The 23,783-nt window shown below is 35.5% G+C and overlaps 1 protein-coding gene across 1 annotated transcript in view; it reads right to left on the bottom strand.

Annotated features, from left to right (window-relative positions):
* The window catches only part of DIAPH3 (diaphanous related formin 3), a 231,025-nt gene that overhangs the window by 189,673 nt on the left and 17,569 nt on the right, over window positions 1-23,783 (bottom strand). The window contains 8 exon segments of the mRNA XM_030477090.1: window positions 3,160-3,265; window positions 3,720-3,856; window positions 4,246-4,315; window positions 4,432-4,506; window positions 8,568-8,589; window positions 8,592-8,697; window positions 16,659-16,763; window positions 21,742-21,915. Of these exon segments, the coding sequence (XP_030332950.1) occupies window positions 3,160-3,265; window positions 3,720-3,856; window positions 4,246-4,315; window positions 4,432-4,506; window positions 8,568-8,589; window positions 8,592-8,697; window positions 16,659-16,763; window positions 21,742-21,915 (795 nt within the window).

Raw genomic sequence — 23,783 nt, 5'->3', positions numbered from 1 at the left:
AGAGATAATCAGTTATGACCTTTAATCCCTGCATATCAATTGTCTCAACTGCCATTAATATTGGTATCTACTTTTTTTCTTAAAGGGGCTTCTTACCAGCAACCGTTTACAAGGGATTAAAATTTCTGAAGCCTATTCCCAAAAAGAGCTACTATCTGGTCACCTTCAGTATGATCTGCAAAGCTTATTTATAGATCTAGAAAGGCCTTCATAATTGTATTTAATTTTTAAATAGGAGGAAAGGGGTGAAATGCCCATTTGGGTACACATTGGAGTAAAGTGAGAAGCACACAGGATTAATTTAATTTACCTATTGCTTCAAATAAAGTAAAGGGTTGCTTTTAAGGCAGTTTTCATGTGCTTTCTTAACTCTAAAGAAAATGGAATTATAGACAGTTTTTCTCCTGGTACTAAATCTATACACTTCCGGAAGACTCACACTCAAAACAAAATGTTGATTTCAGAACTCTGAATACCTATAAGCTACTAAAGAATACTCAGAGAAGTACTGCTCTACATAGTATTAAAATTTAGACATTTCATATTAGTGCAGTGATGGATGTGGAAGTTCTCAAAACCTTTTGCATTTTAGTAGGGAAAGTAGCATTTTTCTTTTCTGAATCAAAATTAATTGATATCCATACTCATGCCAAAGCAAGAATAAAGCTGCTTAACCAACACAAAGAGACACTGAACTACCATTATTTAACATTAAAACAAATTTCTGTATTTGGACTGTTTTTATCATTCTTTGACTGGTTATATTTATTAATAACATTTTCTTAGTATATGTTATAACCATTTTTTACCTTATTGATTATACTAAAACAATAGATATAAGCATAACAGAAAATCAAACTTTTCATATTTTTGTTTCTCACGTTGATCAAATAGGAACAAGAGTACCAAGCAAGTAAACCAAGAAGGACCGAAAAAACATGCAAGCGAAAAAAAGCCTTCGATGCAGCAAGACAAATGTTATATTGTCCTGAAAGTCTGACATGCCCAAGCTTGCATGCCTGGCTCAAATTCATACTGCCCACTATCAAGGATATTAAACTATGAACCAAAGAAATCATACTGAATAGGAACTTGTAAACTGAACATCATTCACCTTGAAATCTAAATGAAACAGAAACGCCAGTGGAGAAGAGAAATATATGAGACAATATATTTAGATTTAATACTGTAGAACTACAACAATTCGTGCAAAAATACTGAAGGTAAAGATCTACAAGAAATGTATGTCCAATCTGGAAAATGCAGACTCAAAAGCCTTGGAAAACAGGAAATATGTTGTCTTACAGTCTACGCTTTCCTTCTGCAGTCCCTTACCAGTCACACTACAACTACAGCTCAAAGCTTTTTCGTTCTTTCCTTGCTAATCTTAACTTTAGGCTAAGCCTTACACAAAGCCTCCCAGCCTCAAATTAAAAAGTACTCTACAGTTCTCCTTTCCAGCTCAACTCCAGCCTTGCCAATATAAGGTCTCCTTTTTGATCCCTAATAGCAATTACTATGATTTTCAATATATTAATGACATACGCACACAAGAGAATTTAAAAAAAAAAAAAAGAGGGAAAAGAAAGAAATCTTTCTGCTCTAAGCCAGAATCAACATCATCTGTATGAAGCCAATACTAAGCTGATCCACTTTTAAAAACAAACAACAAATGAAATATGAGAACAAACAAAATATCCTACATTTCACCCCTTGCTGGGGGAGAGTCTACTTGGCCCTGAAGTTGACTGTCTAAGATTCCTAAGCAACTTCGACTATCACCACTGGTAATAGAGTGCAATATGCATTATAGGCATTTAAAATCTTCAACGTTGAAGCAAAAGAAGGAACTAGAGAATTCATAAATTCTTTGATTTGGTTTTCATTCAAAACTTTTTAACTCAGTGCAATAAGTCTATGCTGAGATAAATAAACATTTACAAAACATAATTAACAAAAAAAAAAAATATTTCAATTAGAGGATCATCCTTCCCTAAATTATGACCTCACCTGGCAAATTATACCATGGCTATGAATTTCCACTGTCAGACAACTACGCAGTAATTCAAAGCTGAATTTGGGCTATCACAGTAACTGAATCCCACTTCAGCTATGACAGTAATATTAATAAAAAAAGAAAAAAATATCTCGCTATTGGATCTCTTGCTCAGGACAGAGAAGTGTTCAAGTAGGACAGGGCTTTGAGCAGTCTGATCTAGTGAAATATGCCCCCCTCAGGGTAGGGTGGTTGGAACCTTTAAAGGTCCCTTTCAAGCCAAACCACTCTACGATTACAATATGGAAGGTGTAAGAAAGAAGGGACAGTTTTTCAAAATATATTCCTATCAGTACTGGCATGATTCAGCTGCAAATGATTCTCCTCTACCATCAAATATGGCTAGCTTTTCTCTGAGACAGATGAAACAAACAGCAATCTTTACCATCAGACATGGACTATTTAATACAAAAGGTGACAGTGGAGTAACACAATCATTTCTTTCTAACTTGAGATTCATCTTTTACTAGTTTTGTAATATTCATAAACAATGACAATTATGAACACTGTTCAGTTCAACTGAATTACATGAACATCACTATGAGTTAATATTTACACTCTTAGACCAATGATTTATAATGATCACTCAAATGCACTATAATACTTTTTGCATTTCTGCAGTAAACTCTATATCAACTGAAACAAGGTGAAGGATTTTTTTCCTCAGACTCCCTGTTGCAATTTTATAAAATCATCAAGTGGGCATGAGGGACAGATTTCCTGCTGATTTAAACATGATTATAAAAAGTAGTTGCCTAAAAACTTGTTTTTTAACTATTATTAATCTTTAAGTTTCAGCAAATATTGCCAGAAGTGAGATAATCTTTTCCAAACGAATATACACATAAATTTAACTCCCAAAGTCTGTAAGATTTGGGTGAATAGAAATCAACAAAATAACCTAAAACACTCCTATGTCTCTCAACACTGAATCTTCCCATGACATGTTTTCAAAAGATAACATTATAAACAAGATTCTGAAATTTGACCCTTATTTGAAGCAGTATTCCTCCTTCTTTTTATTGTAATGACTTGTTCAATAAGGAAAAATAATTGATGTTAATTTTACTTGTTGCAGAGGTTTGTGAAAAAAATTTGCTTACTTGCAGCTGAACTGAGTTATCCTGAAGGCCTTCTACAATAGGAGAGAACCTATCAACATTCTTTTCCTCTGCTGCTGCTGTTACAGCTTCCAAGATTTTTTCAAGGCTGTAAGAAAAGCATTTCACTCAGGAGGGAGACTTAACCTTGCTTCTCACCCAAAGATCCATGTTGCTAAAGTATTCACCTGTCTCAATTTCTTGCATACAAATTTAGGAGGATTAAGCATTACTTGTTTCCTTTGGAGACTTCTGTAGCCACAAAATTACTTACTGGATTACAATGGTTAATGTACCTTTAAAAGTAATGCTAAAAAATTTTAATCAAAACAATAGCTGCATAACTACTTTCATTTAACCAGCAGATCCACATATCAAACAGAAAACTGTTATTGATATGACCACAATAAAAATCAGAGATAAAGGTATTCAGAAAATTGACAATATAGTAGAAGTATTAGTTTCAAACTGAAGTTGAAAATTTTAGCTTTTCATTCAGGTATAACTATAATTTTGGATATTGTAAAATTACCGTACTATTTCTGGCTAAATACATTACTTACATGTTTTCCTCTCCAACAATGCACATCGCAGAAAGGAGTTTAACTATATCCGTCATCATGTTAGTTTGCTTGGGATCAATTGCTTTGATCAACAACAGAAGGCTCCTCTCTTCTCCCAGAATTCTTTCCAATCCATACTAAACAACAGAAGAACGGTTATAAGGAGAGTTGGATGGAATCCAAAAGACTGTATTGAATATCTAGTAAAAGACAGTGACAGTTCCCTCAAGCAAATATTTCAAATTACGTTTGAGTCTGTCAAACACTTCAGCAAAAAAGTTGAAAGGGAGCAAAGTCCCAACTGGGTCGCTTATTCTGTAATACGGGCAGACATCAGGATCAAAAATTTACATGATTATCCCAGTATACTCCTGGGGAGAGAAAGTGGCAGCAGAAAGAACTTCAAACCACAGCTGACCAACATACCTCTTCTCCAGACTGAACACAGGCTTATACCCACTGAACATGTACATTATCTGATTGAACTATAGCAATTTAGACTTCCAGGTTAAATAAAATCCCATACCTTATTATTCATGAAGGCTCTCAAACACTGTATCACCTTATGCTGACTCCTCTTCACAACTTTGTCCTGGCTGAATAAATTTTTAAAAATAAATAAATAAATAAATAATAAATAAAAAGAATAGTGTAATTAAATGCTGTTTACTTATTAAAAAAAGCTAACAGTTTTATCTGAAATCATCCTTACTTTTTTGTCTCAACCAATCTTTCCAAAACATCCAACAGCAGCCCCAGACCTTCTCGGCCAAAGTTTTCAACCCAGCTAGGGAGAAAGAAAAAAGAAATTAAAAAGAATTGACATTTAAAAAGACTAATTACAATGAATGAGAACAGACAGGATAAGAGCAGTATAACTGGATCATTTTAAAACCCAAAATGGACTCTCTACTCAACAGAAGACCAAGAGGCATTACATTCACTCATTGATGCAACTAGATAACCTTGAATTAAAAAAATATTAAAAACTTATAGTAGCCATTATATTTTAATTTTTAAATTGACAGTTATACATTCTTTGGCACAGTATTGTAATTAAGAAACTCTTGCAAAGGAAGGGAAGAAAAGCAACAAATTCCTACCACACGCTGTTCTAGCATCTCCTGTAAACTTCAGAATCTAACCCTAAACGGGAGGAAAAACCTAAAGGAATTGCAGAAGTGGATGCCTGAAATATTAATCCATAGGAATGTCTCCAAGTGAACACAACAAAAATTTAAAATTTCAGCTATTGCCAAAGCTATTTTTTTCTGAGCTTAGACCTGGCATGTTGTTTCTACATGAGACAGCTGCTTCAGCTCTATTACAGCCTCTGCATTGTTTTTTGTTTTGTCTATTTACACACCATTGTACACATTGGGTAAAATTTATGTATCACCACTTTTGATTAGTAACCAGAATATTTAGATACTCCTATAATGGTGAGACCTTCCTAGTGACAAATAAGAAGCTATTTTGTTGGAAATAACACAAGGGAGATGCTCTTTTGAAATACAAACTACTTCTAATCCCATCATAGGATTGGATTAAACAGTTCTTCATACCTGCTAGATACAGATCTGTAATGGACTTAAAATTACAGGAAGAGAGAACCAAATCAGATGCCTTTATCTGTTTGTCCCCTAAAAGTAAATATACATGAAAATAGATTTTGTCCTTCCTGGATGGGTGCTTCATTCTGAAACGGATTAGGCAAATAACCGTCAATTGGTTTTGATGTAACCAGCCAAATCTGACCTAAAGATAACCCTATAAGACATTTTTTAGCACATTTCAGCTGAGAATGCTGAGAATGATCAAGTGCCTATATCAGTGGATGCATATTCCCTTTGAGGCTTTCTTTTTATACTGGTGGAAACTAAACACTACATTTTGCAGTAGGCCACAGATTTCAGTACATTTTTCTAAGCACCAGGATCAAACTATTCAATATCACTTAATACAGATTTTCTGTGAACTACTAATACATTTTACAAAAATGATTAATTGAAAACAATGTTATAGAACCAGTTTTTGCATTAGAAACTGAAATGTCAACAAGAGTAAAAAGTTGTTTAAAGTATAGGAATTTGAAAACCAGCAAAAACCCCTAAATTATATATTGTTGAAAAGATTACAGCCCATAAATGTTAAGATTGTCGGGCTAGATCTAATGCAAATTTAATTCTCATCCTGTTACAAAGAAAAAGAAAAAACACCACAAAAACAAAACATAAATTTATTCTTAGGTATTATGTGTGCACAAAATAAAATCCCAGAGTCTCATCAATTATTTCTCATTGTGCATATGATATGAAGCTGGAGTTAAAAATAATCATGGATTTATAGCAGCTGGAGTTCCGTATTTATGTGTCAAAGCAAGTTCTTACTCCAACACCTGGCTGCTGATAGGAAAATCAGTCACTAATATCTGTATGCAATGAACGCCAACTGTTTTTACTCCTTAGAAAGAAGGGGGCATGGTTTAAAGATGTTTACTCCACACATTTTTATTATGAGGAACAGTATGCCATTGTTACATTTTTGCTATGTTTGTATACAAGCCCTACAGAAGAACTCAGGTTTCTACCAAGGCTATTTTAAGATGCTCTGTTTAACCCTACTGAGGTCTATCTTAACAGTCTTTTTCAGCACCACTCAATACACAAGACTGTTTCAGAACTGCTCTACCAGTTGTAATCCTGAGCTATTCCTAGACTATATATCCATTAACTCAATAACAAGTTTCACTCCAATCCAACCATTATAGTTCTTTTATGCTGTCTCTTACATTCTCCTTAACGTTTCAAATTGAAGTTAAATTATAATAAATTGTGGCCACGTTAGAACTTAAATTCACCTGTCAAATTTTCTGCCTACCATAGTTAATATTTGACTGAACAAAGGTAAAGCCAATGTTGCAATCTAGAACTATTTTACCAATAAGTTAAAGAAACTAAGCTCTCAAAACTATCTGTGCAATACTTTGATATCAACAATGCATTATAACCTAGCATGCTTTGAAGTTTTGACATAATACACTAAGCTTCTGAAAATGAAAACATTTGTTTTTCTATTTTTCCACATATAAAAGCACTTGCTCATTTCCCTGTACTCATAACATATCTACAGTTTTCGAATCCTCTCCTTATTCAAAATGAAATATTTGTGGAAAACCTACTTAGTCCAGCATTTAACGATAGTTAGTTGTTGTAAAACTTCTAAGTTTCTGCACTTTTTCTTCCAGATAATATTAATCCCTAGACTTTTACTATTAATCAGATCCTCTATTACATTATCACAATCCAATTCAACTTGCATTCTCTATCAAACATCTCAAGTACAGAACAACATCTTTCTCTCATAGCTGGCCTCCACGTTCCTTATTCTGATACCATTTCTCAATCCTTCCTTACCCCTTCATCTCTTATCACATTGTACTGTGCTGTCAGGCAGAATTAGCACCTCACCAAGATCATGGGGTTTGGCTTTTGTGGGGGGAGGAGGTTTAACTTTTCTCTTGGTGTATGGGAAAGGGGCAGCAAAGGGGAATCATATACAAAAAAAGAAAAACTATCCAGTCATATAGATGGATAGTTTAGAAAACTATATAGAACAGAGAGAAGAGATTGCTCTAAACTTCAGCTGTCACACATTTCATACATTTTCTATTTCTAGACACATACTAGCAAACAAAATTTTCTTTGTTAAATCAACATATGTGTAAATAAAAAAGTCTCTGGGTTTGTGGGTTGATTTTGGGTTTTAGCTTTGTTTGGGGGGGAGGGAGAAGGGGTGTTTCATTTGGGGGTTTTGTTTCTGTTTTTTGGGGGGGGGTATTTCGGGGTTTTTTGGGTTTTGTTTTTTAAATAAAGAAGGGGAAGCATATACTATATCAAAAAGTTGCTTCACATTCCTGGAAGAAGTATATCTTCTGTAAAACCCTCTGTCAGAATAATTCTCGTTAACGTAAAGCATGTTTCTTCCCATGTGAACCATTACATATTCCCAATAAGATAATCCAATTCAGAAACAAATTAATAGAAGGAAAGAAGCAACCACCCATACAGAAGACCCACACCAACAACTCTGCCAGGCCAGATGCAGCAAGAAGTTGTCAAATCCTTTTTTAATCACATCCCACCACAGGCATCCCTGAAATTTCATTTGCATTTTTTTTTTGAACTAAACCCAAAACAGTTTCCCAAAATCATGTGTTCAACCACTGGCTTAAATAAGAACTCTAAAACAAAAGGTTGAAAAGAGAGTAAAACAGAAAAAAATATAATTAATTAAAATAAAGCCAACATCCACAAATCAAGTTGCATTGATCAAATCTAAATTAAACATAAAGATTGATATCAGTGTTAGAGTTATGACTACTGAAGAGTTAGACTTTTACAAAAAGCACAGGTAAACTAAATGATATTCTTTATAGATAAACCCCACAGATACAGCAAAGATCACTAGAAGGCAGCAAGGAAGAAAGCCTAAAGCTCACTGGACAGAAGGCGCACACAATTAAAAAAAATAAAAAACAAATGAACCAAACAAAAAACACACACCAAAAAACACTTTGAACTATTTAGCTATTTGACTATTTGATTAGAAAACAAAGTGAACTTGTTTTACATTCTCTTAGCATTATCTTGTACAGACTAGTGAACTCTACTGAAAAATAGATCTACAGAAGACAATCAATAAAAGTAAATGCATACAATCATTCATTAATGCATATACATTCATTAACTAAAATCTTGAAACATGTACATCTACAGATCAATTAATTTACATCATTAAGAAATAAAGAATATAATTAATCTTTGCATGTGTATTAATGGACGTTACCTGACAGGATTACTAGTCAGGACACACGAAGAGATTCCAGGCAAGTGACTAGTCTTTCATCTATTAACCCAGATTTTAATTCTTGAATGAACTCTTGGGGTGAAATCTTCCGACTGTTCTTAAGACTTCCCTGAAATACAGAAAATACATTCACTTTTTATTTGGCACATACAGAACTTGAATAGATTACTAATGGCTAACCTTCATTTCTGTTCCTTGAAAAACTGGGCAAGGAGGAAGGGATAAATACATAAACATATAATTTAGTCCCAAACCTCTAACTGTGTCCATCTAATATATAACTAAATTCTGACTAATGTTGCCAATTTATGTATTCATAATCAGTAGTCAAAAGCAACAGGCATCAAATGTAGAAAGGTATCATGCACACTCAGTGAAATGCAGTTTTTGTTATGAATGGATTCCATTTATGTATCTTAATTTTCAATACTCAACAGAAGAAAAAACAATTCTGAGGTGCTCTGAAGAGATCACAGGGCACGTGTCCAGAAGGGTGGCTGCAGCCATAAGAGAATACAGAGGAAAGAACCAGTGCAACTGAAGGGTACTCAGGATGTTACTGCAATAACTTGAGTTCTTGTAAATAATGGTTTAAAAGGCTTTTCCTTTAAAGGTCCTTCAGATGAGGAGTATGAGACTGGGATTATAAAAACTGACTAGCTTTGGCTCTAACGGCTAAAGCAAAAGAACTCGAAAATAAAAAATACTACTACTTAAAAAAAGATTTCTTCAGAATCACTGAAGTTCCATAGATAAATCCCAGCTCTTCATTTGTTGTATTTGCCATCTGTGAGAATGCAGTACAACACAAATACAACAATTGATGCAATAACATAAGGACATTACTCAACCTTGAGGCTTGGCTTTTGCCTAGCGTTTGGGGTTTTGTTCTTTTTGGCAAGTGGGGAGGCAAATGGGGACATGGAGAACAGCGACATGGAAAGGAAAATGCAACAGCAAGTTAATGCAACACCACAAAGGTAGTTTATAGCAATACAGGTTGAAAGACACTGGCTTTGACTCATCATAGTATCTGTGTTGTCAAGTGTTGCTTTAAATAAATTCAAGATATTAGTAACTCTTCTGAAGGATATATAGTATGCATTGTTGTAAACAAAACAATGGTTGAACTGAACAAAGGAAGCTTTATAATTTGCAACTAAAATGATGAATCTAAGAGGCATTGACCATATTATCAAGAGTATCCTCCTCCCCTTTAAATATCAGCAAAGACATTTGTAGATGGCAGAAAATAACAAGTCTATTCCACCTAATATCTATTTACGACATGAGAAGGATAGATATATTTTCTGCAGAATGTATCTAAATTCTAAAAATAGAGGCATACAATGGGATATACAACCTATATTTGACTTAATTCATTGGAATAACTCCTTTTTAGAGAACAGAAGCACAACTATTCTGTCATGTAGCACTAAAGAGAGTTATGAAATAATACTTGATTATCTAGTGGCTTAAGTCAGGAGTTGAAAATAATTAGACTTGCAATGCCATAACAACTTGAAATTATCCACTGTAAATGGTGAGGCAGTCTCATTATGTTATTATACAGAGCTTCATACAGAAGATGTTTTCTCAGTTCAGTAGATCCTCAAGAAGTGTTGAAAAATAAAGTTCTCTCATCCTGAAGTAAAAGATGATAAACAGTTTCTAACAGAGAAGTGAAGTCAAAAACTGGGAAGAGCGGATGACAGACTGGACTGCTGTGGTGCCATTCAGAGGGACCTCAACAGACAGGAGAAATGGGCAAAGGAATTTCAGGGAATGCTAAATCCTGAACCTGGGAGAAATAATCCCATGCAGAAATATGTGTTGGGGCCAGCCAGCTGGAAAGTAGGTTTGTATTAAAAAAAACAAAACAAACAAAACAAAGGTCCTGGTTGATGACAAGTTGACCATAGAGAAGTGCAGCACTTCAAGGGAGATGATCCTGTCCCTCAGCTCAGTGGTGGTGAGACACATCTGGAGTATTGTGTCCACTTCTGGGCTCCCCAGGATGGAAGAGACATGAACACATTGGCATGAGTACAGTAAGGGCTGTGGACAAGATTAAATGAGCATCTGATGTACAAGGAGAGGCTGATAGAACTGGGATTATTTAGCCCTAAGAGAAGGCTCAGGGGAACTCTATCAGTGAAAGGACAAGAGGCACAAATTGAAACACAGGAAATTGGTTAAACATAAGACAAACACAAACTTCCCCCCTTGTTTTTGTTTAGTTTTTTAACCATGAGGTTGGTCAAGCACTGGAACAGGTTGCAGACTGTATAGTCTCCTCTATCAGAGACACCGAGAAATGAACTAGATAAGGGGTTGGGCAAGACAATCTCTAGAGATCTCTTCCAGCCTCAATCATTCTATTCTATGACTCTATGATAACAGAACAGTGGGGGGCTATTGGAAGCTCTGCTACCTCTCTGCTCCAACTATATTTCCTCAGACTTAGGAAACATAGGTTCCAGATGCCAAAAAACAGACTACTGACAGAAACCACCCTGAAAATATAGCGTCTCATGCTATGTTTTGGTACACCACACATCATACATGGAATGTCATTCCAAACGTGCCTCTGAATTGATGAAGATCCCTGTTCGCTTAAATATGAAAGTTACTTCCAATGTTCCACAAAAGAATAGATGAGATGGCCAGGAAGGGAAAAGGATTGAAGAGAACCATAGAATAAAAGACCTAGGAAACCCAGCAAAAAAAAAAAAAAAAAAAAAAAGAATCCATAGCAAAAAATTTTCCCACAGAAAGAAACTGAAGCTATTTCAGTTTTCTTTCATGTTCTGTGTTCAGTTCATAGACACATAATACTCAAGTCAGGTCCTACAGCAAGGGAACATACTTTAACCTCTTTAGATATTCTCTGGGTCCAAGAGTTAACTGTATGCATTGGTAATGCCAGGAACAGAACACCATCTCCTCAAAAAACTCAACCTAGGTGGGAAACTTATTCCATAAACAATTTATGCTCCTCACCAAGATGATAGAATTGCTTGCACTTCCAGAACGCAAGAAAGCTCAGCTCCCCTACAGCTTTGACACAATTATATCTAAAGAAGAATGAAAAAAAAAAAAAAAAAAAAACCACCAACAAAAAAACCAAACCATAGCTGGAGAGAAATCTCCAAGCCAAATGTAGAAGATCCTAAACAAAACAATAAAACATTCATAACAAAGACTTGATAAAACAGGAAAAGTAAAAGCTACTACACCACGAGTTGCCCAAAACACTATAATTTCACTGGCTAAGGGGAACTGGGGACAAGGCATTCTGCCTGGTTATTCAAGAGATTATATACTGAGCACATCCCTCTTGTTACAATAATCCTCAAACATTTTAAGACTAGACAATATATACCCCTGAGGCAGTTAGGAGAATTTGAGTTACAGCTGTAATATAACAAAGAAGTTGTCATAACCATGGTGTAACAGGGGCTCAAGGCTGTGCCTGGATGCATATACAGTTCCCCATGCAATCCTGGATCTTCCCAGCTGGTCTCTGCAGAGATGAAACTGACTAGAGACAAGATGACCTAACAAACTCCTAGCAGCCTTCATGACAGTGTATTTAACTAAATATTACAGGAGCTCTCCAGTTGGAAATTTAAAAAAGTTCCAGAAATTCTCCTGGCAGCTCCTCCTTGCATAGACTAGTTGATAAGCAGTACTTGTATGCCTAAGCATACGGATTAATATTCTGGGTGGAGAATCTGTCATTTCCAGTGACTTCCCCCAGCAGTTCTTGCTGTAAAATTCACCAAGCTGGATATAACTAAGGTACTTAAAAGAAGTCAGCAAAATTGCTTTCCTTTGATGCAGAAACAGTCATTTAGGATAGTCATATGGACAGGACATATAGTCAAGATGGTCAGAAGATATTTTGGAAGTAATTTAATATAATCGATAGAAATGTGTGCAGTAGAAATGCCCCATGAGACAAGAGCCTAACCAGCCTAGAAGAATTCACTAGAATGACATTTCAGAGTCTCTTCTGATCTATCTGAAAACAGTTTCACAAGCAATGGAGTCTTACATCAATATCCAGACAGTAACCAGTCATCCTGCTTCAGACTCAGTTCCCCACCTGAACATTATTACCCTGTACAAAAGATGCCAATGAACTGTGAATGTCTGTACAACACACCCACAGTACCAAGTACCACTTACTCATACTTACGCTAAGGTTCCGCAACATAATAAGAATATGATACATCTGCCAGTGCTTAAATAAAATGAGGGCTGCATTTGGTAGCAATTGTGAAGCTGATTATATTAACTATATTTCAGCATGGGAAAAGCTGCTTAAGTTCAAAACGCTTCAGTTAACTGAGAAACAGGAAATATCTTGAGGCATCAGTGCCTCTAGAAATTTAATTGCTCAACTGAAGAACAACTGGTCTGTGAGCAGATGCAGTATGAAGTCAGCATTAATTAATTCAGTTAAAACATTACAAGGGAGTAAGCTGCACAACAAAAACAAAATCTTGTGAAGAAAACTCACTTTAACAACCCAGTTTGTGTGTGTTCAACATACAGAACAGCAAAACTTATGGTAGAGTAACATTACTGGAGTGCTGCTTTTATTTCCACTTGAGTATTAACTCCATAACATGTGCTGGAACATCTTTGTATTTTTATACAGCACTTAAAAACGTGACACTGTTTCTAACCTCAAATAATCTTAATACATACAAACAGCTACGAAAACACAGAAAATACATTGGACATAATCTCCAACAACAAATAGAACCACACTGCTTTTGGCAGATGAGAATTCACACTCACATATTAGCCTTTAAACACAAGTGTTGTTCCCTTCTCCAAATGTTTCCTGATAAATAAGACATGACAATACAGTAGAGACAGAAGTTTCATTCAAGATTTCAAAGCCATGATGGTTTACACAACATGCAATATACATCTCTAAGATAATCTTTTTAAGGGAAGAAATAAGGCTTTACCTAAACACTATACAAGGAAGTACTAACATAATACTAAAGTACCTGAGCAGAGTTCTTCCAAGCATACAACTTTTGTCATCATTCAAATTTTCAGTAAGTACTACTAGTATCCCAAACCCCAAAGACTGTTTAGTCTTTGCAATTCTTCTACACATTATAAAGAGTGATGGTAACAGCATACTTACAGACAAAATATAGATACATATACAGAAGCGTGCTTTTAGACAACTGTTAAGAAGTCTCTAAGCAAAGTGGAGTATTGGATGATGCATGTCCTATGAAGACAGGCTGAGAGAGTTGGGCTTTTTCAGCCTGGAAAAGAGAAGGCCCCAGTGAGACCTTAGAGCAGCCTTCCAGTACCTAAAGGGGGCCTACAAGAAATCTGGAGAGAGGCTTTTTACACGGGCATGAAGTGACAGGACAAGGGATAATGGCTTTAAGCTGACAGAGGGCAGATTTAGATTAGACATTGGAAAAAAATTCTTCACTATGAGGATGATGAGACACTGGCACAGGTTGCCCAGAGAAGCTATGGATGCCCCATCCCTGGAAGTGTTCAAGGCCAGGTTGGACAGGGCTTTGAGCAACCTGGTCTGGTGGAAGGTATCCCTGCCCATGGCAGGGGGATTAGAACTAGATCATCTTTAAGGTCCCTTCCAACACAAACCATTCTGTGATTCTAAAAATCTCACCATACACAGAGGTAGATCACAATATTCTGTACCTAAATAAGCACCTGAGCGCAGCCCTACCAAAGCCAGCATAATTTCTAGATGCATCAATAACAGAGATGTGATTTGTTAACATTGTAAAGGAGTTCTGCTTTTCTAAGAAACGGAAACCCTGATACTGAGGTCAATGATGAAGTTTTGACTATAGTCTGATTGCCAGAGGCTGCTTCCTTTTCAGTGATTCTTAGAGGTGCAGCCTCTGTTCTTCATTCTAATAGTGTTTGTAATGATAACTGCTATAAATGAAACCTGCTTGGTACTCTGCGTAACAGCTGCAAATGAGGATATTTGTCCAAACGCAATACAGGTTAGTTCCTACCTGCTTAAAGTTTGAGAAGTACCTACTATAAGATGTTACTTGCAGCACCACTCACAGAAAGAGAGACCCGAGATGGGATTAGTTGTATGTAATAGGAGCTTCTTCAGCTCTTCAGGAAAGTATGACACTTCCATCAAGTCAAAGTGTACCTTGGGCATGCAGTGCACTATTCTCTCTAGTCTGAGAAAGCACTCAGACAATCCAACACACATGAGGCATGAAAGAGCATGCCAGAAACAAAGAGTTTGCAAAGGCAAGGGAAGGAGTTTCCCATCCCAGTAGCTCCAGCACTAAGCTGAATTGATCTGCAGCACTACTGTATCAAACAGCTGAATCTATGCATCAGAGAAACAGCTCCTCCCAATTTCACAATGGGTGAATGCCACTTCCAGTAAGAACACAAGAGCAAAAACAGATTTCAGTAAAGACAAGAGTTTCCCTGCATAAATTAATCTTCACTGACCTTCCACAGCAGAAAGCTGTGGGATACATGCGCTGGCAGCGGAGGAGGGGAACAGAAAGGAAAAAATGCTATGGGGGCTTTATGAAAACATGCAAGGCAAAAGCATGTGGGAACAAATCACTATTCTGAGGGAGGAAACAGACCTGTCCTCTTCAGTAGAGTACCTTGTACGGCTGCTTTAGGCATAGTGAAAGAAGGACTATTGCCAAAAAATAAGTGTGATGACAACCAAAGACACAAAAAAAGTATTTATTGCAAATGACACTCAGAAAGAAGGATCACTGAAACCTGCTCTGCTATACGCTTTAGTTCTTTGCAAGTATTAAGTGCCAGGAACCGAAAACATGAAAACTTTTCTCTTAAGACAGGAATTCTTAACATCACCATTATCAGGATGCTAAGATTCCAGCAACAGATGTGGATGCAACAATTCTGCACAGCCAACCGTGTGCTATTATCACATTACTTTTTAGATGAAACAACTGCGGTTTTAGAATGCTTGTGGAGGCCTGCAGTGCCAATGACATATAAACCTTGACATGCTTTTTTAGGCTGAGAAACTTCAAGAATGTTGTGAGATTTACTAGCCTCAAGTTTCCTGATTTCCCAGGAAATCTCTCTAAAAAAAGAAAAACAGGGTCAACATCCCGATCCTTCCAGTACTAAGGAACTTTTATGCTATAGAAGGACTAGAAGCTTTGATGAACTCATATCAAATAAAACAATTTCCAGACAGTTCACTCCTGCACTAGGCATCTATCTTCCCAAAAGTGCATTACACTAATAAGGTACATCATTTAAAACAGACAATAAGATAGTAAGTAGACAAGCTCATTTAAATTACTACAATGTCTTCTCTTCTCAATATTTAGTTATAATTACACATGGGCATTTTTTTTACTGATCTCTCTACATAGATGGAGCAATGAGAGTAAGAGAATCAAATAAATGAATTCAAAAATATTCAAAAGATCCGAGGACAGTATGAGCACTGAAGCATTTAGCACTGGACTCAGTATTCACTTTGCAAAAACTAAGTAGATTTTTCTTCTGCCAATTTAATCTTTAAACTGTCCAGTACACAACTCCTTGCACTTCTCTAGAACAACCAGTAATTATCCGTATAAGTAAAAAATGGACACTAATTGGGTTCATGTGCAAATAATTTCATTATCCACTATTTCACAGCATCACAACATGAATTCTGTACTGAAGTCAAGTACGAAAAAGAATAACCAGTTAAGTAATTCTTTTTAAACAGTGCTAGAAAAGAAAAATCTTCACCACATCAAGCTTTTCCAAGTTTTATGAAAAATCTTTCCGTCTCCACTAATAGCCATACCTTTACCAAGAAGAAGTGCTGTTCTGTATCAGAAGGCACACACAAGTACAAGTGAGTATCTTTCACTGGAGCTTATAAAATGAGATAGTGCCCCTTAAAAATGTTTGTGTCTATGAAAAACAGGAGTTAGTCAGAAGAATGTAACACACATGCATCACTTTTTCCTCTCCAACATGAAATAAGCTAAACATTAACTAACTTTTATAATTCAGGAGACATTTACTTACAGACTTTGAAGCAGTGCTAATATATTGCATCACCATTTCTTTTTTGGTATTAAAATCCTTTTCTCTCAATGGCATCTTCTTGTCTTCATTTAAATTCATATCTTCCTAGAATGGGAGGAAAAAAGAAAACCAAAAAAAGTAGTTTTAAATGTTATCCAGCAACACAATTGTTTAACTATAAGAGATTAACTTAAAAAAAAGACACAAAAATACGAACTTGAGCTATTGAAATCTGTTACACAACTTTGCATAAGTTAGTTACTCAAAATCATGAAAATTCTTATCCATATTCCCTAGCAACTCAGACTAAAAAACCAGCCAACTATGCCAGGATAAACAAGTGCACCACAACCACTACTAGCATGATCTCTTAGAAATCACCTGCAGTTTCACACACACCCACAACAGAAAAGCATTACTTAACACTTCCTAAAATATTTATAAAGTACTCAAACCAGTCTCTTAGAAAGATCTTTTTAATAATATATTAAATTTGTTCTATAATTCTGTTCCTCAGTTCCCAAATACTTAATCCTGGGCAGAAGAATCTGCTTTGCACTGAGTGTAGTCCACAAAATAATACCCTTACAATAAGTAAGACAATAAGTAAGACCTGAATTCTTGATGATTTGATCACTAAATCAACACCTTCATCTGTCATCAAAACCCCATCACAATTCATTCATTCCAACAAAAACCCAGAGGTCAAAAAAGCATGTGCAGAACTACATTCAAAGCCACACACCAGCTATTCATTGACATTTCTGACAAAGGGACTTCTACTGTTCCAGTCTAGAAATGCTCTGATCATTGTAATCAGTTCCACAACTGTGAGAAATGACATCTCCTATCACACTGGAGGTACAGAAAAAAAAAATAAAAAAAAAAAAAAGCTTAAGAAACAGAAACAACTTAGGCACATGCACATATAAGCATACAGCATTACTATGGTCACCCAAGCTTAGCAAGAATTACTGTAGTTATTTTCAGCTGAGACTCACAAGGTGAATCCCCACCAGCTTTGGCAGGAGCAATGCTACAAAATCAGTAGGTAAGCATCTAGATAGCAAAGCTATTTCACCTAGTCAGAAATCAAAGACAAACAGCGAGCAAACTCATAAACTTAGAATTTTAAGGGGGAAAAAACAAAAAAACAGGAAAAAAAAACCCCACCCTAAAGTCAAAAATTTTATACTACACTGAAACTTAAGTTTCCTTGTCTTTCGCTAGTTTTCATATCAAATAGGACAGAACCAAGCACAACTCCTAGAACCATTTAGAGTTTTGCATAAATCCAAGTAAGAAGACACTGCAGAAAATGCTTGACCCCTTCCAAGTAAGGCAATTTTGCATAGATTTTTCCCCACATATAAATGTTAGTCTTCTGTTTCCTTAAGGACTAGAAAAAGTTCTTCACTTCCCTCTAGTATGCATTTAAATTATTACTTTTTATTTAATTACTATTTAGTTTGGGGGTTTTTTTGATACTATGTAGTGGATTTCTAGTATCAGATTTGTACATTTGATACCACATATACAATGTTATTATGTGATATTTTTAGTATCAAGTAAGTACAGGGTGCATGTAAAAATTCTTTCATCCAAGCAATAATATTGTAGCCTTTTGCATCCGTGGCAGCTAGCTTGCACGTTGGTGTTACCTCCTAAGCGCAAAACACCTTTGTCTAAAAGAGCTAGAACAAGAAAGGAGGCTACACATGGTCAGGTGGAAACCTAAAAGTTTAAACCAGTTACACGACAAATCAATCTAAACATTTTAATTTACTGGTCAAGCACTTGGCATTAATTACATAAGTAGCCAGGACTTTGAGAATTCACCAGTGAATTCTGACACTGATACATGGTTTTGGACAAAGATTTGGAGACTGTTAAAAGGTATTTTAAATAAAAGGACATAAGAAAGTTGTTTTCAATTTACTACTTTAAATATTTTTTTCAGTAACATGTTCTTTGAAAGCCAGCAAAATACTATAACCTTAAATTCTCAACAACTTCTCAAAAATCTTTATACCTTATCTAAGACATTTCCTTAGCTTAAAAATAGGAGGGATCAAAATCAAATCAAATTGTCAAAAATACTATAATGTTAGCATTCCCTCTGGCCTTCCATTTGTTGTCTTACTACAGGTATTTCTCATTTTATGTAATACTTCAGTTTAATTAACTACCTTCTATTAAATGCACAACATCGTATTTATGACTATTCTTATTAACACCACATCTGTTGAGATATGTACATGACAACCCACACTATAGATTACTAAAATCAAGTCCAGCTTGACCTTACGAGACAAATTTGTTTTTTTCCTGCAAGTTCCAATAAATATCTTTGCAACGCTGTGCCTCAGGATTCCTTTCCACAGGGATACAATTGTATAGCAATACTGGCTTCAAATGAAAATACACTTTACATGTATATTTAATAAAGGTAGCTGTATTTTATTTTAGACTTAAATTGTGTTTTTAAAACCTACATAAAGAGAAATTTAAGAAGACTGAAACCAAAGTATTCCATTTAAAGTTTCACAAAAATATATGGCTAGGTCTTTCTCACTGTTTTCTGAGAGTTATCACATCATCAGTACCTTGCCTGCAATACGCCAAACGGGTTTCTTCCATAACATTGAAATGCATGTATATCCTACTGGGGGGGGGGGAGAAACAAACAAAAACACAAACAACAAAAGGTTTTTGACATTAGCCTGTAGCCACTGTGAAGTTCATTCTTCATTTAAAAGCAGTTTTGTACTCCTTTCAGACTTGCTCTTTTAAGTTTTCTGAAAAATAACTTCTTAAATAAGAGGAAAAAAGGGGCTTGTTTTTCCTGCAAAAAGTATCTAACTTTTAATCATGTTAAAAAAAGAAGGGGGAGGTGATGGGGTGTTAAGAAACCTATCAGTACAAACTATATTCCATAATCCTAAATGTAACAGCAGGTTTATTTATAAGAAATATTCTGTCTGTGTGCACAGTAAAAAGTAATTTCTTTGTTGTTCTTTTTAAGAAATGAAACATCATTAAAGCAATTGATTTATACAGATAAGAAGTATTCAGCATTACAAGGGGCATATCACACATGGCTTAGTTTATAAAATCTTCAACTCCATTCTCTTATTTCTTCTTAAATCATTGAAAGTTATTCTACGGGTGAGCAAAAATATAATTTGTCTCATTGGAAAATAAGAACAAGTAATTTCACACAGATATTTTCCTAATAGCACTAACAGAAATTAAAGGAGCTTTAATTGTCTCTTTTTATGAGTTCTTTCATCATTTTTGCTATCAAAACCACACAAGACACCACTGCATAAAATACTGGGAGAAGGAAGCTGCAGGCATCTAGGAAAACCCAAAGTATAATGTAACATGTTCATTGAAACTTCAGAATTCAGAAACTGCTCCCTTCAGTACTAACCAATTGACTTTTCGTTTTGTGCAAAATCAGTTCTAAAAGCCTGGCTACAACATTCAAGTTGTTCACCACCCCCCAAATCACTTAATTTGGTCAAAAGAGCAAACTAAAGGCTACGATATATAATTAGCTGCATAATCTACTGTGATTAAACTAGCTTTATTCCAGTCCATTCAAGTGTGGATAATCTGAAGAATCCCTTCTGCATTATATGTTATAGCTAAAATAACACTAATGAAGTAGTTTAAGTGCTTTGTTATTCAATGAGACTAGGAAAGCATTGAAATTACCCTGATGTCATCATTAACATTTTTGCAAAGTAGTTATAAAATTGGAATTAATTGCTTCAGAATCCATGGAAATAAGCCTGGATACAAGCATTCCTGTTTACCTAGACATACAGTAGTAGGTTTCTGAGCATTTACTGAAAGTTTGCATTTTTTATCACATAGTCTCAATATCACACACTATCCTATATCAAAATCCCTGTGGAACGGTAGAGAAATAAAACCGATACTTACGTAGCAGGGGATGTGCACAGGGAGACATACCTTCAAGGTTATTTAAAAAAATAAACCTCTCCCATTTCCTAACATTTGAGCAACTACCATTCATAGTGAAATTTCTTAAAAGTACTAAAGTATCTTAGGCACCAAGGTACCCCAAGAAAAATGAACCATGTGAGAACAAGTACAGGCAGAAGAGTTGATAACACAGTAAATTTGTCCTCTCCATCAGCTTAACCTGAAAAATTAAAATCCTGAATCCTCTCTCTCAGTCATGGCTCTCAACAGTTCTACAAAAGCATTTTCATGACTAAACTAACATTACTGAGTACTAGGAATTAGAAATTCCATAAAGGTAGTTCTCTCATAGCACATTTGATTTCCTCCACATCCCAGTCCCTGGCAGTCCCTTTGTGTTTCAAGAGCTACTTGTTGTGGGGCAGAGAAAGAAATAATAAACTAGACATCACTCTCCTTGTTAATGTCCTCTTGTGCTCTTGAGATTGCAGTTAACTCTCTTCTCTCATGGCCATTCCATGTTTAGTTTTCAATTGCCCAAAATGTCATCATCACCATGACAAAAAACCTCAACCCATAGAGGTGGTACCAATGCCACATGATCTTTCCAGCAAGTGACTGCTCTTTTGTAGCACAATAACAATGACAGCTGGGGAAAGAAGAAAATTTGAGACTGCATGTGCAGACAAATGCTGCTTTGGAGGCAAGAACCTTGAGAGGTTTTTTTGTGCCAGAATGACAGAGAACATAATTTCAGAACAAAACCCTGCTGTGACATTCAGAGGTATAAAATCTCTTCGTAAAAGTTTCAGGTCATCTTGAAAGCCATCAGGACTCTCCATTTCTTGTTTTGTTTGTTTTCCTCAAAATCTGTTGCATAATCTCACTTCTAATAATCAGAAACCTTTAGTTTCCATTTTAAATATATCTGGAGAAAGATCTTGTCAAAATAATTCAAAGACTTCATCCCCTGAGAAACACCCTAAAAACTACACAATTACAACTCACAACAACAGTATTAATAACTCAGGTGAAGATCAGAACACATGTACAAAAGAAGGCCCCCACCTGTCAGTTAGCCACCTTGTCATCCTTTAAGTAAAGGAAAACAGCATAAGACCCTTACCATCATTTTTTCAAACAGCGCTATAATTTCTCTTTCTGACAGGGTTTTAGGAGCAAAATCCTCCGTGTCCATAGGTGTGGATGACCAATCCGTAGAATGCGAATGCTTCATATGCAGCAGAGGAGGTCGTTCTTTTTTACTTCCTGGAATTCTTATACTGGCAAATCTATCCAACTGAAAACAGAAAAGGTGTAACATATCACATACTGTTTCAACTCTGTGTAACCCTAATTAAGATGGGCATTCTTGGAAACTAAACATCCTTATTTTTCTGTGGTAACTTGCCTGTTATTTAACTGCCTTATTTTAAAGGGTTTTCCTAAATATGCATGTAACGGTCAGTTGCCTTAGCACTGGAGTTAACAGACCAGAATTCCATTACATTATGGAGAAATCATGCAGAACATGAGAATTTTACAGAAAGTTTGGAAGCAAAGATATCTACAAAACCAATTTATGAAGAGTTCTTCCCAACCATTACATGTAGCATATGAAAAAGCAGGCTTATTTACCAAAAGCATAGTTCTAAAATGGTTTTTGTTACCCTGAAAGAGCTGTACTCCTGACATTGTAATAGAATATACAGATTTGCATTTTTATACAGAATATACAGAAGTTACTTTTTATTAAAAGACAATTTAGCATAACTAAGACACTGCTCTATTTTTTTTATTTATGTTATCCAAAACTTAGCGCCTTTCTGTGCTCCAATTATTTAGAAATTAATTTAGGAAAAGCATAAAAACCATCAGCTCATTTATTAGAATTAAGCAGGATACACCTATGGTTTTATGGATAATCCTTAAGTCTTATCACCAACATGAGACAGTCACTCTAATTTTACCCTTCCAAGAGCAAAAAAAAATTCTTTGGAAAAGTGGTTTAGATTGTGGGTTGGTTTTTTTTTTTTTTACTGGTTAGGTATCCATCACCTTTTCGATAAAGACTTACTAAGTGAAATTTTAGACATTTTCATTGTTACAGCTTGCATGTTTAAATGTATATGGGCAACAGCCAACAGAACACAAAAGCGGCTGACATACTCAACAAGATGTGCTAAATCTTAATCACCTCTGTAGCAGCCTTTTGAACAGATGCAAACATCAGTATTACGCTTGTCAACACAGAAGGAAGTTATGGTAGCATCTGATGCATAAGAGATTTTGGACAAGATTTCAACCACATCAACAGACTTACATCTTTGAAATGCTATGCAAAAATATTCTGAGGCTTCAATATATCTTGAATATAAGTATCTTGAGATATCACTTAATAACTACATCAAAGTTACCAAACTAAATGACAAGTAAAGTTATTATAGCATCTGTGAAATTAAGATCAGAGAGCAAAGAAAATCAGTAGCAAAAATTGGGTACAAGTGTTCCACTCTAGTCAGAGCAAGAATTGACTATTAGACATCCATGAAGAGAGGCTTAGAAGAAAAACAAAAATACTTTAATTCTTCCTGTTCAAAATTGTAAAAGAACAGGTTTTGGAACACAGAAATAGAGTATAAGCCACTTACATACAGATGGTTGTAGAACATGCAGAAGAAAATGAATATAGCATAAACATAAAAGAACTCAGCATGGATGATGGGGCTCTTCAGTGACATATCAAACCAGCAGGCAGTGAGGAAAGCACACTCTAAAGGAATAATTACACAGGCAAGTCCCAGGAAGAAAGAATGCAGCAAAAGCAAAACGGAGCGTAACATCATTGGAAGAGAAGCAGAATCATCGGCAACAAAAACCATCTTACATCTCAACTAGACAGCAGTTTCCTTTCCTGCCTTTAAAAGCAGAAGTCTCTGATAAACATGAGGGGATAAAGCCAGGTTGCAAACTGCAATAATTCCACTGGAATCTTAAAAAAATCATATGATATGAGATTATTCTTCTCAAACAATGTCTTTCACTGAGCACCAACAAAAGGCAGCACACCTACTCCAAAGAATTAGCCAGTAGCTTCTCCGTGCCCTACTATTCACTATCAAGTGCGTAACCTAAGAAATAAACCATTATATTTGAAGATTCTTCATA

This window comes from Strigops habroptila, chromosome 2 (assembly GCF_004027225.2).
Source record: "Strigops habroptila isolate Jane chromosome 2, bStrHab1.2.pri, whole genome shotgun sequence".
NCBI lineage: Eukaryota > Metazoa > Chordata > Aves > Psittaciformes > Psittacidae > Strigops > Strigops habroptila.
This window is presented reverse-complemented; position numbering and strand designations above follow the sequence as displayed.